The sequence below is a fragment of the Dermochelys coriacea genome, chromosome 2 (genome assembly GCF_009764565.3).
Source record: "Dermochelys coriacea isolate rDerCor1 chromosome 2, rDerCor1.pri.v4, whole genome shotgun sequence".
Lineage (NCBI taxonomy): Eukaryota > Metazoa > Chordata > Testudines > Dermochelyidae > Dermochelys > Dermochelys coriacea.
Window position 1 is genome coordinate 223341841 of NC_050069.1, and position 19602 is coordinate 223361442.

The 19602-nt window shown below is 38.0% G+C and overlaps 1 protein-coding gene across 14 annotated transcripts in view; it reads left to right on the forward strand.

Moving 5' to 3' along the window:
• Positions 1 to 19602, forward strand: part of SGCE (sarcoglycan epsilon) — a 66722-nt gene extending 47120 nt beyond the window's left edge. For 7 of the 14 annotated variants that reach the window (XM_038392832.2, XM_038392837.2, XM_043509283.1 and 4 more), the window contains 6 exons: positions 1398 to 1609; positions 2340 to 2366; positions 3088 to 3276; positions 11027 to 11070; positions 11852 to 11886; positions 19303 to 19602. In XM_038392832.2, the coding sequence (XP_038248760.1) occupies positions 1398 to 1609; positions 2340 to 2366; positions 3088 to 3276; positions 11027 to 11070; positions 11852 to 11886; positions 19303 to 19353 (558 nt within the window). In that variant the 3' untranslated portion in view covers positions 19354 to 19602. The remainder of the gene's footprint in view (positions 1 to 1397; positions 1610 to 2339; positions 2367 to 3087; positions 3277 to 11026; positions 11071 to 11851; positions 11887 to 19302) is intronic. The other 7 variants (XM_038392835.2, XM_043509285.1, XM_038392836.2 and 4 more) reach the window with 3 other exon arrangements.

The window sequence follows — 19602 nt, forward strand, 5'->3', positions numbered from 1 at the left end:
CTGTTTTCATTTGTACAACTATTCAGCTAGTGAATAAATATTTTAGTAATCTTTTTTTAATATTTGTCTTTTTAAGTTTTAATTTGTCACTTTATGCTGGTCTTCTAAATTATTCAATAATTGATAAGGCAATATTTCATCTAATGAAATGAATGAGTTTGTTGTTACCTAGATTTAAATGAATGAAAGAAACATTCACCTTATGTATTAATTATATTCTGAAGTCTACTAGTTCATATACGTTACTATATGGGATTATTTTATTTTATATTGAGATCGAAAGGGCACAAGCACATCCAGGGCATACAATTAGATTCAAAATCACTTATTGTGAAGTTAATACTAAATAGAGCTTTACTGTTATACAGTGGTTGATTACCTTAATTTCCCCCCCTTTAGTAGGGTTTGAAAGTGCTACATTGCTTCTTTCCTCTACTTTCTAGTGACATACAGTACACTTTGGAAGTGTGAGTGGGATGAATAATTGAACAGAAGCAGGATAAATATTACTTAATCAAAAGCTGGGGAATTGGATGTCTGAGGGAATTAATAATGGGATCTATACACCCTTTCTGCTTTATGTTACAAGAAGAGAAGGGTGAATAATGGGTTTCTTTGGTTCAATGGAAGTTCCAAAAAAAATTTTTCCGCTTAAACCAGAAACGAAAATTTTGAAATTTTCAGCCAATCAAAAAGTTAAAAAAATGAATTGTCAGTGTTTCTTTTTGTATTTTATTTCTTTTTAGAATCAAAGGAAAATTTGAAATTAGAAGTTATTTCAAATAAAATCAAAACTTTCATTTTGAAAATATCCAAATGAAACATTTCAGGTTTTCAGAATGTTGGGGGTGTTCCCCCCCCATAAACAATTTGATTAAATTGACACTAATTTGAGAATTGTTTTTGTATCACTGAATCATAATTTTTCATCAAAAAAAGTTTTGACTGTACAATTTCCCTAGCTCTAGTACAAAAGCTTGCCCTGGTTGATATTGACCAGGAAATGGTTATTTGGTAGCTTTCTGACTTCGATAATTTTTCAGAGTTTTATTATATGCTCATTGACCTCTTCTGTTATTTGGTAGCTATTCAGTGTCTTAAATAAAATTAATTGGTGGTCTCAGTCCAGTTCACATAACAAATTATCACCATTTTGGTGTAGTCACAGCAGTGGTCAATGAGCATTTTCTGTGATTTGATCTTTAATGGGAATTAAGACAATGAAATACCTTACGTGAAAAAGTCTTTGGAAAATAAATGGAGATGTGAGATTTCATATAATTTGAAAGGCTGTGCTGTATAGTGTTGCTTTTTCTGATTTATGATTGGTTAAAATTCTTTTCATTTTCTACATACATTTGTTAATTGGTTATGTAATTGTCTTTCTTTTGTATCAGGTTGATAAAACAAAACAAGTTTCCACTTATCAGGAAGTGATCCGTGGAGAGGGAATATTACCTGATGGTGGAGAGTATAAACCACCACCTGATACACTGAAAAGCAAAGACTATTATTCGGATTTCCTAATTACACTGGCAGTGCCCTCGGCAGTAGCACTGGTGCTTTTTCTAATACTTGCTTATATCATGTGCTGCCGACGGGAAGGAGTGTGAGTACTTTAATTAGTAATTGTAGATTTTTCTGAGATTGTAATTCATATGAAAGCATTCTGTAGAAGAGTCATTCAGTTCATAAAAACACTTTTTAAACAGATGAGCAGAAATATTTAATATATATATTATACTGTTTTCCATCTAAACATGCTTTAAAATTAATAGTAATCTCCAAGAGAATGGATTTAGGGACTGTAGTTCTATTCAAAATGGTTAAATCATCCATGCACAAAAGAAGTAAAATAAAAATAAAGGACCCACCAATTCAGGACAATTATTTAATTGGACTAAAATTTTCATTCACTGAACATTAATTTTAAAGACCCTAACACTAGTAAAATAAATATTGCCAAGGACCTAAATTGAATTTAAGGTTATAAAAGCCAAACATATGAAACAAAAGCAGCAAGTAACGTAGTTTCTTCCATCTCTTACATGTACCCTGATTTTATTTTGTCATAGTATTTATTTTAGCCAGAAGCTTTTTCCTTAACTTGCATTTTCATTCACTTGTGTGTGGGAGTGGTTGTCTGTCTGTCATCAGTATCAACAGCTCTGTGTGTGCTCATCCAGTTCTTATCATTAACCTGGTGGCAAATGCTACCAACTTAATTTGGTGGTAACAGTAAGCATTTCCACATCATGTACTGTTTCCATCAGCAGATAGATTTAATGTTCCAACTATCAATGCTATTATTTAATTCATAAATTTTGTTTTGTTTTTAGGGAAAAGAGAAACATGCAAACACCAGAGTAAGTGTCTTCTTTCCTGTTATTTTTCTTTCTTATTTAATTTTCATTTCTCAGTAGCTTGTCATGCTTCATACATGTGTCATGCTCTTCTCTCACTCTCCTTGATTCACAGTCTAATTCATATATGTGAAAGCTGCTATAAAACAGAGAGGTCTGGCAAGGCTAGCAGGTCAGAATAAAAAGGGTTTGAAATTAATAAAGATCAGTTTAATGTAAAATCATTTAGAGTAACAATATTATGTAATTAATGTTCATGCATATGTGATGCCCAATCTACATTTTTACAAGGCAATGGACAGATGAAAGAACTTTCATGAAAGGTATCCCGTGCCTACATAATATTCTGCCATAAAATTGAAGCTGCTTTGAGTATTTAGGAATCCAGCACAAGAAACAACAATATAAAAGATACCAAAACTTTTATTTTTACAGTAGGAAATAAATGGAATATTAACATTAAATTGCATAGTCTAAGATATTTTAGAAAAATACTTCTTCATACAGCATAGTCTGACAGAACAATTCTTGCTTTCAAAATTAAATAACTTAAATATTTGTTTTATACTGAAGCTATACTATAATTGTTCTACTGATAGGCTGTAGTATGCATCAAAATCCTTGTATTTTAAATAAAAAACAATTTTCAATGGTTTTACAAAACTATCCATATTCTTAGAACCCTTTTTAAGAAAAATATGTATTTTATTTCCTTTTAACATAGTATCCAGTTGGTCCACCACAGTGCTATACAGAAATCCACCAAAGAGCTTCGTGAGATGTCCAAAAATAGAGAGATAGCATGGCCTCTTTCAACACTTCCTGTGTTTCACCCAGTTACTGGTGAGATTATACCACCTCTTCACACAGACAGCTATGATAATACTAGCATGCCACTAATGCAAACACAGCAGTAAGTATCAATTTAGATCTTTAATGTCTATAATGACTATGCTATACAATTTAGCTGTGGAAGCCAGTGTTATTTCTCTGAATGTATTCATGTACTATGTAACTCCATAGTTAAAGTTTCTTTGAAATTTGCATTTAAAGCAGAAATGAAATCTTAATTTCACTAAGATGAACCAATAGAACTATGCAGATATCAGCTTTTTCCATTGCTATCAGCCTTCCTCCCAGACTAGAGGCAAAACATCACTGAAAACCAGAAATGATCATTTCCATTCTTCAAAATTTAGCTTGTCAAAAAAATTAATCTTGCTCTGTCCCTGATGCTCCTGTGGTCTTCTGGACATATCTCTGCTGAGTCAAGGTGGAAGGCTGGACTCTGGGAAAGCGATGGGGCTGTAGAAAGAGTGACCAGGGATGTGAGGCAGTAGCCTAAAAGTGGGGCTTGGAGGATCATGGTTTATACCGTGGTTCACTGAGGCAACAATGCTTGGGGAGGCAGGTGCCTCTTCACAAAGGCACTGACATATCGTAGGCTTCCCATGGCACTACTGCTTGGGTCCATTGGAAAGTAGAAGCAGTAATACTGAGGGAGCTCTTTAAATATTGATACCTTGATGAAGAAACACTACACTACCTCAAAAAGAAAAGGAGTACTTGTGGCACCTTAGAGACTAACAAATTTATTAGAGCATAAGCTTTCGTGAGCTACAGCTCACTTCATCGGATGCATTTGGTGGAAAAAACAGAGGGGAGATTGATATACACACACAGAGAACATGAAACAATGGGTTTATCATACACACTGTAAGGAGAGTGATCACTTAAGATAAGCCATCACCAGCAGCGGGGAGGGGGGGAAGGAGGAAAACCTTTCATGGTGACAAGAAGGTAGGCTATTTCCAGCGGTTAACAAGAATATCTGAGGAACAGTGGGGGGTGGGGTGGGGTGCGGGGGAGAAATACCATGGGGAAATAGTTTTACTTTGTGTAATGACTCATCCATTCCCAGTCTCTATTCAAGCCTAAGTTAATTGTATCCAGTTTGCAAATTAATTCCAATTCAGCAGTCTCTCGTTGGAGTCTGTTTTTGAAGCTTTTTTGTTGAAGGATAGCCACTCTTAGGTCTGTAATCGAGTGACCGGAGAGAATATTTTTAGACAGCAGTGTTATTCCCCCATCTGTCTATTTAGTTCCTTTCCTTTTTCCTCATTATTCAATGCCTCTGCAGCCCCCTAATTATACTTATTGATTTTCTTGGATATCCCTCCCACTTATCTATCTGTTAGTATTGAGGTACTGAGACTAAACACAACATTTTAGGTGTAGTTCCACATGCAATGGGAATTGAAGGTTGTCCATTCCTCACATTATTGAGTCTACTAAGAGGGACTATCATGTCCCTGCTCCATGACATAGCACTTTTTGTCTCCGGGGAATATTATTATTTATATTATGGTAATGCTTACAGCCCAAAATCAGGATTATAGGCCATTTGTTCCAGATATAAACACGTGCTGAGGAAAAGTGAAAGTGCAAGAGGCCATTATCAGGCTGTGCTATCCTTGCAGTCAAATATCAAATTTAAAATAGTCTTTTTTTTATAATTGTTATCCCCTGCCCCACATGACAGTTAATAATTTTTCAAAGTGATTCTTACTTTGTGACCACATTTCTGACCTTTCTAGGTTTCTTTCTATTGCTCAGTCTCCATGATGTTCACCTCACAATTTGACGCATCTCACTGAGGAACATCTCCGCATCTAGCTTCTTGTTACAAGGATTTTCTCTCACTATAGATTTGTACAACACTAGCATATTTTAGTTGTTGTAATAAAATTAATACTAGTGACAATACTAAGGGGCTGATCCTGCAATTCACTCCTCTGCCGTCTTGAATCCCTGCTGGCCTCAATGAGGGCTCTTTGCAGATGCAACAGCATGCCTGCATGTAGTGAATTATGGGAGCAGAACCAAAGTCAGTATCATTGTCAACATGATAGGCTCTTTACTTCCTCTTCCAGATTATGTATTGTTATCTCTTTTGATCCAGGCACCTAGCCCATTTTCAGGGTCTGGTTGGTTGTTTGATTCCATTATCAATTTCTCCACCAGATGCAGATATTTCTTTGATGCAATCTTGTTTATTTACAAAAAATGCACACAAAATTCCATGTTCCTGAGCACAGTAGGAACCAAACAACAGGAGACAGTTTCTTTGCTTATAGTTCCAGGCCTGCCTTTCCAGCCAGCACCCTGCTCAAAAAGCGCTTGCTCTCTCTCTCTCTCTCTCTCAGGACCATGCTCCCAGTGCTTCTGTGGCTGCTTCTGGTGTTAGACAAAAACACCTTCACCAAACGATACCCAGCTACACACCCCTCACTTGTTTGCATTCATTCTGCAGCAAAACACCTCCATCCATAGCTCAGATTCTCTGACTGCCTTATTTGTAGCTTGTGTTTTGGATGGTGGCTCCTGTTGGTTCAGCTATTTTGCTTTAATAAGGAGCTTAACTGTTTCTTACATTTATCCTGAATGAAGGGAGTCTCTCACACCCATCAGCTTCAATGAGGTTTCACCCTATCTCTGTCATAAGTGTTATATGTGGAAACAAGAACTACACTTTTAATTACTCTAAATTAGTAAAACAAGCAATGTAGATGCTTTGTAAAAATTTAATTTACATCTGAAATGTATTCATAAAATTGGATACAAATAAAGAATGTAGCAAAGAGGAGGTTGTAACATTGTCATGCTGTCCTATATTTCGGAGTGAAGGTTGCTGTGGTTTTTCCATAAACTTTAATATTGTATATTATAAATATCAATTGAATATGTACATTCTTGGTAGTTACATTGAGAATATTGTTTTACTTTTTACTACAGTGAGGGGAAGTTTCTTCAAGAAAGGACACAACATATTTTATAGAAGAGAGTATGTCTGAAATACAATGTTGTCACAGCATAAGGGCTCCTGCTGATAGATGAATGCTAAACAGAAACTAAGACTTTGCCTCAGTGTTTATTTTTAAAGCAGGAAGCATTGATCCTTTCACAGTATCCTATTACCAAAACAGTTTATTCCTATTATACTAAGTGACTGATGGAAATGTTATAGTGACTAATGGATTTTGTACAGTGAACTTACTCTACCATAATTGGAAAACTGTATCCCTGTTTGCTCTTTGATATAGTCAGTCAGAAAACAGCTCATCTGTTTAAAAAAAAAAATCTTTTAAGATACTGTATTTTGTATGTAAGATGGTTTCTGCCAGCTAAGTTTTTGTCTTGTAGTTTTACAATTAGTCATGCAGAAATTATGTGGATTTGATTTAGTATACTGAAAATATCAATCGCAAACATATGTCATGTCCTATGCTAGACATACCCTAGCTTCTGCTGACAAACTGAGTGTTCTCATTTCTCTCCTACCTGGCACAAAGTGTGGCTGCTTACAACAGACCTCAATTAACAGACCAATTAGGCTTTGCATAGTTTATCCAGGCTTACGTGGCCTTTCCTGTATTTTGAAGGGCAGCTTCTTCTGCACATTAATTAGCAAGTTAAATTAAAACATATTTAGTTCTATATTTTGATAAGCACTATCTGTATCATTCCATTCGCTTTTCTAACTAGTATAATCAGAAATTAGAACGGATTAGGTTAAGCACATTTATATATGCTTCTAGTGCATTGAAAACAACTGAAGTTGGGCGGTGAAAGTATATTTATGCCCTATATGTTGTGTTAGCCATTTTTAAGGCTTGCCTATATCCATGAGAGGATACTTCTCTGCCTAACTTTATGCACCTAGACTTTGGTCTTTCAAATGCTTACGCACTTGTTTACTTTTACTCAGATGAATAGTTGCTTTGATGTTAGTGGGATTATTCATGTGAGTAAAGTTAAGCATGTGTATTGGTGTTTTCATGACTGGGGCTCTGGTGTTACCCTAAATTTTAGACGCCAATTATGTTACCTACAAATTTGCATGGGGCTCTTAGCGCCTTGAGCACAAGCCCACCAATTATATTAGCCTATGATAGGGCTTCTAATTTAACAAAAGGGTAAAAAGGTTGTGGCCCATCCTAAAGGAATTGCCAGGGTGTTACCGGGGGCCTGTCTCCGACCTGCAGAGGACTTCCCAGAGCAAGCTAGTTTAGCTAACCCCTGAAAGGGCACGGATACAGTCTTCTGCTCAAGGATTGACCCACATAAGCAGAAATTCTTCAAAAACAAAAGATTTATTTATTTAACAGAAATTAAAAAAATACAGAGAGTTTAAAGCAAGAAAAGATACATAGGACTTAATAAAACACAATAGAATTACGTTTAAGAATTATACAACAAAGCAGTGCAACAAAATAAAATATACAGGAGACTTAGACTATGTAGCATTTACAATGTAATAGGCATATAGAGACCCCGCATACACAAAGGCTTTAGTCTTAGTGTTCAAATCTAATACTGTACTTAATACAAAGTAGTATACATGGCCTCTATATATACATATGAGAAACCATTATCATATTCACACATATTAAAAATAAAACGTTTACTTAACACTAACATTATCACTTAACACTAACCATTTAACACCTAACATTTAATATCTAATAATTTAACATACTCTGAGCGGTGATCAGCTGGTCGCAAGATGGATAGGGGAGATCTCATTCAGAAGCACAGCCATCCAGCTTTATTGACAGACATACCCAAACACCCTTTAACAGGAGATGGTAAAATCAGACTTACACTCTATCTTTTTAATTCCCTCTGACTCGTCTCAGGGGTCCTTCTGCTCTGTCAGTATCTGGAGAGCATGGTGTCAGCACCTGGAGATGATGGTTGCTGCTGCTGCTGCAGGCGTAGCGGTAGTTGCTGGCTGTTGCTGCAGGCAGTTGCTGCTGATTGCACTTCTATGAAAGTCGTTGCCATGGTGACCTTTAGAATTCTGCTGCTGTTTTTCCGGGTAACTGTTTTCCGGAATCTTCTTAAGATGCTGCTGCATTTGGCTTAGCCACTGCTGTTCTGCTTGAGGCTTCTGATCTTCCCAAAACCCCCACACTTTCAGCCTGCTAGCTGTTGACCTTATATACTAGTTGCTCTCTCAAGGTCAGCTCATCTCAGCTAATCAGCTTCTAGCTTTTCTAGCACCTCCCCATTTTGTCATACCTATTTTTAGATACATAGCTCCTCCCCCTGAGACCTTCTTGGGTAGAGCTCCTTCCCCTGAGTTGCTGGAGACTTCTGGAATTTTCCATTCTCTAAATTTAAACTATGTCATCCCCATCACCACGATTTTGTCTGCCATGTTGGATTCTCTAATTTTACATTATAATTAATTTCTGCTTACCTAGAGCCTAAATCTTAGAACTAATTACTGCTTTATGCAAATCAAAGTGTCCTGATACTATCACCACCTTAGTTATGTAAATTGGGAGAAGTGAATTTTACAGTGTTTTTAAACCCCCTCTGAAGTTTTTCTCTGCCAGTCTCTATCAAGGTGCTGCAATGTTTTTCCAAAAAGCTAAAAGCAAAATTTCTTGTTACCCTGGAGCCAAGGATAGATGCTTTTTTTTTCTCCTTTCAGTTATAAATGAAATAAATAAATGCAGCTTTAATTGCCTCACCTGCACTCTGACCACTAATCCACATCTGCTAAGACTACTTCTAACAAGGGCTGTCAAGCAATTAAAAAAATTAATTGCAATTAATGATTAAAAATGATTAGTGATTAAAAAAATTAATCATGATTAATTGTGCTGTTAATAATATAATACCATTTATTTAAATATTTGTGGATGTTTTCTACCAATTACAACACACAATACAACATGTACAGTGCTCAGTTTATATTTATTTTTATAACAAATATTTGCACTGTAAAAAAACAAAAGAAATATTTTTAAATTCCCCCATTGCAGGTACCGTAGTGGAATCTCTTTATCATGAAAGTTGAATTTACAAATGTAGAATTATGTAAAAAAAACCCTGCATTCAAAAATAAATGTAAAACTGTAGAGCCTGCAAGTCCACTCAGTCCTACTTCTTGTTCAGCCAATTGCTCAGAGAAACAAGTTTGTTTATGTTTTCAGGAGATAATGCTGCCCACTTCTTGTTTACAATGTCACCTGAAAGTGAGAACAGATGTTCACATGGCACTGTTGTAGCCAGCTTCACAAGATATTTACATGCCAAATGCCCTAAAGATTCATATGTCCTTTCATCCTTCAACCATTTCAGAGGACATGCATCATTCTGCTCTATGACAATCCAAAGCAGTGTGGCCCAACGCATGTTCATTTTCATCATCTGAGTCAGCAGAAGATTGATTTTCTTTTTTGGTGGTTCAGTTTCTGTAGTTTCCACATCAGAGTGTTGCTCTTTTAAGACTTCTGAAAGCATGTTCCACATGTAGTTCCTCTCAGATTTTGGAAGGTACTTCAGTTTCTTAAACCTTGGGTTAGATCCTGTAGCTATCTTTAGAAATCTCACATTAGTATCTTCTTTGCATTTTGTCAAATCTTCAGTGAAAGTGTTCTTAAAACGAACAATATGTGCTGGGTTATTATTCGAGACTTCTATAACATGAAATATATGGCGGAATGCGGGTAGAACAGAGCAGGAGATGTACAGTTCTCCCCCCAAGAGTTCAGTCACAAATGTAATTAATGCATTTTTTTTAACGAGAATCTTCAGCATGTTCTCTGGAATGGTGGCCAAAGCATGAAGGGGCATATGAATGCTTAGCATAATCTGGCTTGTAAATACATTGTAATGCTGGCTACAGAAGTGCGAAGGTCTGTTCTCACTTACAGGTGACGCTGTAAATAATAAGCAGGAGTATTATCTCCTGTAAATGTAAACAAACTTGTTTGTCTTAGCGATTCGCTGAACAAGAAGAAGAACTGAGTGAACTTGTTGGCGTTAAAGTTTTACATTTGTTTTTGAATGCAGTTATGGAACAAAAAAAATCTACTTGTAGTTGCACTTTCACAATAAAGAGATTGCACTACAGCACTTGTATGAGGTGAATTGAAAAATACTATTTCTTTTGTTTATCATTTTTAGAGTGCACATATTAGTAATCAAAACTAATAATATAAAGTAAGCACTGTACACTTTGTATTCTGTGTTGTAATTGAAATCAATATATTTGAAAATGTAGAAAAACATCCAAAAATATTTAATAAATTTCACTTGGTATTCTGTCGCTTAACAGTGCGATTAAAACTGCGATTAATTTTTTGAGTTAATTGCGTGAGTTAACTGTGATTAATCAACAGCCCTACTTCTAACATTCAAAACCTCCTCAAATAGCCACTCTTTAAAAAACAAACAAAAAAAAAGGCCAAAAAGTGTTTCTCTTTTCTTCCAAAATAAGAAATTTACCTTTATAGTTAAACTGGTCTATCTTTACATTTCTGTATTTCAAGTGTCTACATTTTTAGAATTCAGCTTGCTTCACCTTCCTTCTGTTGTGCTACATTTTTCACTTAGTAAATTATTTATTATTTAAACATGGGTAACATAATGAGAATCATACTACTATGCTTTAGCAATAATATAGTTCCTTGCTCATGTTAAACTGCTTAGCCTTTTGGCCACTTGGTTTATCCACTTGGAGAAAACTAGGTTATTGCCTCATAGAAGAATGATGCATGTACAGTTTAAATACCATGACCGTATTCATAGATGTGCACTGTACATAATATATAGGTGTTTTAAAGATGTTAAATTATTATTTTTAGGAACCTGCCACATCAGACTCAGATTCCACAGCAGCAGACTGCAGGTCAGTATAAAAAAAATGCTGAAAGTTCAGATGATAATGGGCAGCACTCAGCACCCAATACTTACTCAACCTTTGACGTGTGGAAACCATTTTGAAATGTTATAAGATGTTGCAAAATTATAGTTCCAGTTTTCATGGAGAAATCACTAGAAACATTTGGCAGGGGACAGCTTGAGAGTAGTCAAAAAGGTTACAGTGCAAGTGGGACTAGTAACACAGATCCAGTGAAGTTAAAACAGAGATCTTCTTACATAGACTAGCCTCTCTCACCCCAACAGCTAGCTACATCTAATTTCATCTTGCTACTGTCAAGGACAGTGAGTGATAAAGCAGCACTTTTGTCTTGCTTTTACCAGATATAAACAATGGAGACTGGGGAATTTCTGGGCAGAACAATTAAATCCATGGTGTAGATTTCCATTGGCCTTAGTGAATGAACTCCATCTGTCTAGAGCGCAAAAATGTGAGGCATCAGCTGCTTATCTTCAGGTAGCATCCCTGATTTGAGAGAGAAATCTACATTTGTAGGAAAGAGGATAAGAATCATACTAGGAAAATACAGTAGCCAAAATGGGTGGCTTGTTCAGTGTGTATGCTAGGGACAACCAACTCTGAGATTGCTCATGGGAGGGAAAGTATCCACAACCATGGAAACAAGAGTTATACGTATCATAATGTGTGTGCACCTCTTAGACAAAGGTTTGTCTTATATGTAAGAAACACTTGTTTGGTGTTTTCATTCAAAATTCTTCTTCTTCATTACTGCTTTCGGGGATTAAAGGAGAATTTCGTATGACAACATTTCAAAGATTTGAGGCAAGTATATAATAGATGTTTATGCCCTTGTGTTTTTTAGTTATCTAAGAATTAAAAACACATGTATTAAATTTGATAATTCTGCACAATATCATTACATGGCTTTAATTATGTTTTCAGGTAATTTTAAGAAAGTGGTAGGTGGCACAGTGGTTCTCTGTCCTGACACTTAGGGTTTAAATTTAGTGAAGTTCATCCCACAGAGAAAAGTGTTTTTTGGTCAGTTGTAAAAACACCACACAATTCAGCCTTTTAAAAAAAAAACAACAAAAATTAGTTTCCACTCAAAAGAAACGAAGTTTTAGACAAGGTCAGATTGAAGTGCATGATTCTAGACAGAAGAAACTTGCACAGCTTTCACTGTTCTTTTTGAGAGCATTTGAAAATGATGGTCCCCCTTGTTCAATATTTATGTCACTAGAAACTATACAGTGTTGCTATTTCACGGAAACTTAGTGGCAGATATTCTTTCCAGAAACTGTTTTGGAACTATGGATGTGCTTGCAAATAGAAGGAATAGAAATAGTTACTGAAGTTGCTATTCTCACTGAGGATGTCAGTGTTCAAGGTAAAATTGGACTACGTGAAGCATCCATGTCCTCTGGATCCAGCACCTAGAAGCTGATAGCACTCTACACTCTACTTGGCAACTTCTGCCCCATAATTTAGATCTCTAGCAATTGGGGGTAAAATTCCTGTGAAATATTAGCAAATTGTTAGTAAATGTGAATTGTGGTGAAAATCCGAGTCTTTGCTCATTTGAGTGGAAACAAAAGAGGATTAGCAGCAGCAGAAGACATTACAATGGAAATGAAATCTGCCATTATGTTCTCTAGCTTATCTGATCAGAAAAATGTTTCATTTTGCAATTCACGTTCGAGGTTGTTGACCAGATGTTATATGTCCCTTCCTTCCCTTTCTCTCAAATAAGAAATGCTTGTTCTGACATCGCCAAAGTTAGCTCTCTCATGACTGTCTATTTGGGCCAGATGTTCTGGTGTGTTCCATCCTGTCTCTTTTCGGGAAATAGCCACATCAGGCGAGCTACAAGTTTTCCTATAGCTTCCAAGAGTTTGGCAGTTAAAAACCACACAAAGAAACCCAGGAAAGCAGGAGTCCCTACACTCACCTGCTCCCAGGAGAATCAGGCTTTGAGAGCGCCCCTGCCTCCCCTACCCTGCTTTTTACCCCTCCTTGCTAGCTTGAGGCTACTTTGGAGAAAGGGATTTAGGGTCTTTTCTTCTCTGCCCCCCATCCCTTGCCACAATTCCAGGGACCTTGGGAGGGAGTTGCCATCACAGCCCAGAGCACATGAAACACACACCTCTACCTCAGCAGCAGTAGCACAGCCTTTCCCCCTCCCCCCCCAGCGCACCACAGCTCCCTACCAGGCCAGGCTGCTGGGGCTCATTTCAGTACTGGTAGGGACCAGCCTCTGTGCCCCAGGACAGGACCATGAACAGGTGTCCCATCCTCACCCTTCCTAAACAGCACCCTTGGCCTGTGCCACACTCCCTGATCCCTACCCTTGGCCTATGCCACACTCCTTATCCCTCCCTGCCAGCACATGGCTTCCTGCAGCATTGAGAGGAGCTGCTGAGAGTTTCAGCTAGAGGGCAGAGTGGGACCCAGGTGCCAGCATGCTCCTGTCAGAGGCTCTGCTCACCACTGCTCCTCTTCCTACTCCTCCTTCCTGCTGGCCTCTGGCACCACAAGAAGCTGCTATGGGTTCTGCCAGGTTGAGGTCCTGAGTTTTGGCTGCTCTCTCAGCTATGTGAGATGCGTGTTAGGTACCAGGTTGCTGCACAGATGTGCAGCTTAAAGGTAACATTGACAGGGACCCTGTCCATCTGTGTTTGTCCGGCACCTAGTACCACAATCCAACTGTGGCTTCTGGGCACCTCCATAATATAACTAATACATAATTACTGGTGTATTTTGCATTATTCATGAATACTTTTTCCAGGAATATATTACCCCCCCCCTTTTTTTAACAAATGTGGGGTGAGAGGGTTTGTGATTAGTAAGGCCACAAAGAATTTGCACAGGATGAGTAAAATCAAATCCTTGTCTGTGGTGTGTACATTAATTGTTATATATACACCCAACACAATGCTACCTACAAGATAGGTACACCTCTGCAACTGTGGTTACTTTTCTCTCTAGCAAGGGTGGGCAAACTTTTTGGCCTGAGAGCCACATCGGGGTATGGAAATTGTATGGCGAGCCATGAATGCTCATGAAATTGGGGGTAGGGTGTGAGCTCTGTCTGGGGGTGAAGGCTCTTGGGTGTGGCCAGAAATGAGGAGTTCAGAATGCAGGAGGGGGCTCTGGGTTGAGGTGGGCGGGGGGAGCAGGATGGTTCAGGCTGGGGGTATGGGCTCTGGGTACGGGCTGTGGGTACAAGAGGGGGCTCTGGGCTGGGATTGATTGGAGGGCGGGAGGGAGATCAGGGCTGTGGCAGGGGAGAGGGGCATGGGGGGGCAGGGGTGCAGGCTCCAGGTGCTTACAGCAAGCAGCTCCCAGAAGCATGCCCCCCCTCCGGCTCTGAGGTGCAGCCAGGCAGCATTGCATGCTGCCCTGTCCACGCCTCTGTGTACTACGTAGGAGTTGGAGGCGGGTCATTCCAGATGCTTCCTGGGAGCCATGTGGAGTGGGACAAGCCCCAGACCACTCTCCCTCGCGGAAGCTGAGGTCCGGATGGGGCCCGCCGGCCCGTAGTTTGTCTACCCCTGCTCTATAGGCTGGGACAGGCAGCACTCAGCATCACTTTTCACTGCACATGGGTGAGTTAGCGGATATATCACTTCTTTCATCTCCAGTTCAAGCACCGTTTAGGCCAAGCTCATAGTGATGGAAAAAACAACCCCTTCTCTTGCATCGGTCAGTCCCTTGCTTTCCCTTTCCACTCATTTTATTGGATGACAATTGAACCTCCTTCTATGGTCTGGTTGTATAGGGAAAAGTTGCACCCCATGATGTAATACAAGTATTTCCCTGACATTATAGCACATGGCAGTTGCAAGATGTCGTCTAACTAGAAATCTATCACCTACATTAGCAGAAGAATGGATTTTTATTATGTCGTTGACTTTTAGTAGGACTTAGGAACTTGAACATTTTACCCAGCGTCATTATCAAATTAGCATAGCTGTATTCCACTATTTTCAAATGGCAGTTTTACACATACAAAACATTTACAGATCAGGAAAGTTACAGAAATAGTTTCCCTTTTTGCTTTGAAGAGTTAAGAAATTGAATTTCTATCAAAAATATAAGTAATATTGTAACTGTTCAACAAAATATAAATAACTGAGCATTTGATTTTGAGAGGCCCAGTAGACACCACTAATAAGTATTTAATGAGAGGTAGGAGAGACTATGGCTAGTAACTGTCCTTTTTCACTAACTATTTGAATACCCACTAAACAGATTTTCCACTGTATGCGTTACCTTATGAGGACTTCTAAAAGTATGACAACTAGACTAACTTTGCTGACACTGATGTTGTATTTCAACAGAGGGTGGAATTGTGCCAAGATAAAAATAATTGAGGAGAGATTAAAAACTAGGGCTGTCGAGAGATTAAAAACTAGGGCTGTCAAGCGATTAAAAAAAATTAATCACTATTAATCACACTGTTAAACAATAATAGAATGCCATTTATTTAAATATTTTTGGATGTTTTCCACATTTTCAAATATATGGAATTCAATTTCAAACACAGAATACAAAGTGTACAGTGCTCACTTTATATTTTTATTATAAATATTTGCACTGTAAAAATAGTATTTTTAAATTCACTTAATACAAGTACTGTAATGCAATTTCGTCATGAAAGTTGAACTTACAAATGTAGAATTATGCACAAAAAATAACTGCATTCACAATACAAATAATGTCAAACTTTAGAGCCTACAAGACTACTCAGTCCTCCTTCTTGTTCAGCCAATTGCTCAGACAAACAAGTTTGTTTATATGTGCAGGAGACAATGCTGCCCACTTCTTGTTTACAATATCACCTGAAAATGAGAACAGGCATTCTCATGGCATTGTTTTAGCCGGCGTTGCAAGATATTTATGTGCCAGATGCGCTAAAGATTCATATGGCCCTTCATGCTTCAACCACCAGTCCAGAGGACATGCGTACACGCTGATGATGGGTTCTGCTCAATAACAATCCAAAGCAATGCAGACTGACATATGTTCATTTTCATCATCTGAATCAGATGCCACCAGCAGAAAGTTGATTTTCTTTTTTGGTGGTTCGGGTTCTGTAATTTCTGCATTGGAGTGTTGCTCTTTATAAAACTTCTGAAAGCATGCTCCACACCTCGTCCCTCTCAGATTTTGGAAGACACTTCAGATTCTTAAACCTTGAGTCAAGTGCTCTAGCTATCTTTAGAAATCTCACATTAGTATCTTCATTTCGTTTTGTCAAATCTGCAGTGAGTGTGTTCTTAAAATGAACAACATGCTGGGTCATCATCTAAAACTGCTATAACATAAAATATATGACAGAATGCAGGTAAAACACATAGCAGGAAACATACAAGGAGTTCCCCCAAGGAGTTCAGTCACAAATCTAATTAATGCATGATTTATTTAATGAGCATCATCAGCATGGAAGCATGCCCTCCAGAATGGTGGCCAAAGCATGAAGGGGCATATGAGTGTTTAGCATATCTGGCATGTAAATACTTTGCAATGCCGGCTACAGAAATGCCATGCAAAAGCCTTTTCTCACTTTCAGGTGACATTGTGAATGAGAAGCGGGCAGCATTATCTCCCGTAAATGTAAACAAACTTGTTTGTCTTACAGATCGACTGAACAAGAAGTAGGACTGAGTGGACTTTTTTTTAGGCTTTGAAGTTTTACATTGTTTTGTTTTGTTTTTGAGTGCAGTTATGGAACAAAAAAAATCTACATTTGTAAGTTACTTTCACAATAAAGAGATTGCACTACAGTATTTGCATGAGGTGAATTGAAAAATACTACTTATCATTTTTACAGTGCAAATATTTATAATAAAAATAAAGTGAGCACGGTACACTGTGTTCTGTGTTGTAATTTAAATCAATATATTTGAATATATAGAAAAAAATCCAAAATATTTAATACATTTCAATTGGTATTCTATTTTTTAACAGTGTGATTAAAACGAGTTTAATTTTTTTAAGTTAATCGCGTGAGTTAACTGTGATTAATCGACAGCCGTAATAAAACCAAAACATAGTAAGTCAATACACTCAGCTAATATGTGTGTTGCACTACTGGGAATTGCAAATAAATTACTAGATGAAAAGATACATCCCCTGTTTACTATTCATTTTTGTTCCTTAGCCGGCTGTTAAAATCTATGCTACCTACCTTGGGCTGTTGGTTTAACTAAATTATTGGATATTCTTGTAATACAGAAATTATCTTAAACATAAAGATATGCAGTAATTCCCAATTTGAGTTGTATGTTCTCCTTTAGCCAGGTTTCTATTAGTTCTGTGGTAACAGAGAACTGGTTAGAAAACCATTCCCAGAGAGTAGTTCACAGTCATGCTGGAAGGGCATAACAAGTGGAGTTCCAGAGGGATCAGTTCTGGGTCCGGTTCTGTTCAATATCTTCATCAATTATTTAGATAATGGCATAGAGAGTACACTTATAAAGTTTGTGGATGATACCAAGCTGGGACGGGTTGCAAGTGCTTTGGAGGATAGGAGTATAATTCAAAATGATCTGGACAAACTGGAGAAATGGTCTGAAGTAAACAGGATGAAATTCAATAAGGACAAATGCAAAGTACTCCAGTTAGGAAGGAACAATCAGTTGCACACATACAAAATGGGAAGTGACTGCCTAGGAAGGAGTACTGTGGGTCATAGTAGACCACAAGCTAAATATGAGTCAACAGTGTAACACTGTTGCAAAAAAAGCGATCATCATTCTGGGATGTAATGGCAGGAAAAGTAAGCAAGACATGAGAAGTAATTCTTCCGCTCTACTCCGTGCTAATTAGGCCTCAACTGGAGTATTGTGTTCAGTTCTGGGTGCCACATTTCAGGAAAGATTTGGAGAAAGTCCAGAGAAGAGCAACAAAAATGATTAAAGGTCTAGAAAGAATGCCCTATGAGGGACGATTGAAAAAAATAGGGTTTGTTTAGTCTGGAAGAGAAGACTGAATGGGGACATAATAACAGTTTAAGTACATAAAAGGTTGTTACAAGAAGGAGGGAGAAAAATTGTTATTCTTAACCTCTGAGGATAGGACAAAAAGCAATCAGCTTAAATTGCAGCAAGGAAGGTTTAGGTTAGACACTAGGAAAAACTTCCTGTCAGGGTGGGTAAGCACTGGAATAAATTGCCTAGAGAGGTTGTGGAATCTCCATCATTGGAGATTTTTAAAAGCAGGTTAGACAAACACCTGTCAGGGATGATCTAGATGCTTAGTCCTGCCATGAGTGCAGGGGACTGGACTAGATAATGTCTCGAGGTCCCTTCTATTCCTATGATTCTACAGGGATAGATTCACAGTCACATTGATTCTTCCCTACCCCTCTACCCAAAAATTCTTTGGTCTAGGACAAGGATGGCCAGCCTGAGCAGGAGCCAGAATTTACCAATGTACATTGCCAAAGAGTAACAGTAATAAGTCAGTAGTCCCTCATCTACTCTCCCCCCAAACCCTGTGCCTCCCGCTGGACGGCAGCCCTGCCAATCAGCGCCTCTCATTCCCCCCCTTCACCTCCCGATCAGCTGTTTCATGACATGCAGGAGGCTCAGGGGGATGGGAGGGGGTGCAGCGAGGGCTCGGGCTCAGGGAGGGTGCGGGAAGGGGTGGAGGGGGACAGGGCTTGAGCAGTGAGCAGTCCCCGGCACACTGGAAAGTTGGCGCCTGTAGCTCCAGCCCCAGAGTCGGTGCCTATACAAGGAGCCGTATATTAACTTCTGAAGAGCAGCATGGGGCTCTGGAGCCACAAGTTGGCCACCCCTAGTCTAGGAGATGGAAAGTATCTTCAAAGTGAGTGGATTAAATTACTCTCCGTGGATTTCAGATAGTGTGACTATCCTTATATTAAAAGTGTTGTTATTCACATCTACCATACTTGCTTACTCCAAACAAGCTAAAAATTATTCAGGCTTGTCTAAATACAGGAATTCTAAACAGGGAGACATGTTTGAATTTGGATTCAGGTTTGGAAGAATCTGGAAAAAAAAGTCTGAAGTTGGCATACATTACATCAAACGTGGACAGTTGGGTGGCAATGGACTTGAGTTGCTGATAGTTCTAATGCATATTTTGAGTTCTGGAGGCTTAGGGAAAGGATATGTAATTCCTATTTATAATGGTGAAAATATAGTTCTGTATTCTAAAAGGAGCTGTAACCATTAATGGATTATATACATTCTCATTTATTTACAGGTAAATGGTATCCCTGAAGAAAGAAAATTTACAGAAGCAATTAATTTGTAATCAGATAATGCAGTAATCATGTCTTATTTCCTTATTTGTGCAAATAATGCATGTGCTTTTCTGGTGTACAGTGTGCATGCCCACAGTATTAAGTTCTTCAGTGCCAGATTGTACAATCATTTCCATTTAACCAGTGTATCGTATCTTTTTTGTACTTTGGACATTTTTGACAATTTGTAAAACACTGATAATTTTATATTTGTTACATTAAGAAAACTATCTTTAAAATAAACATTAATAAATATCAAA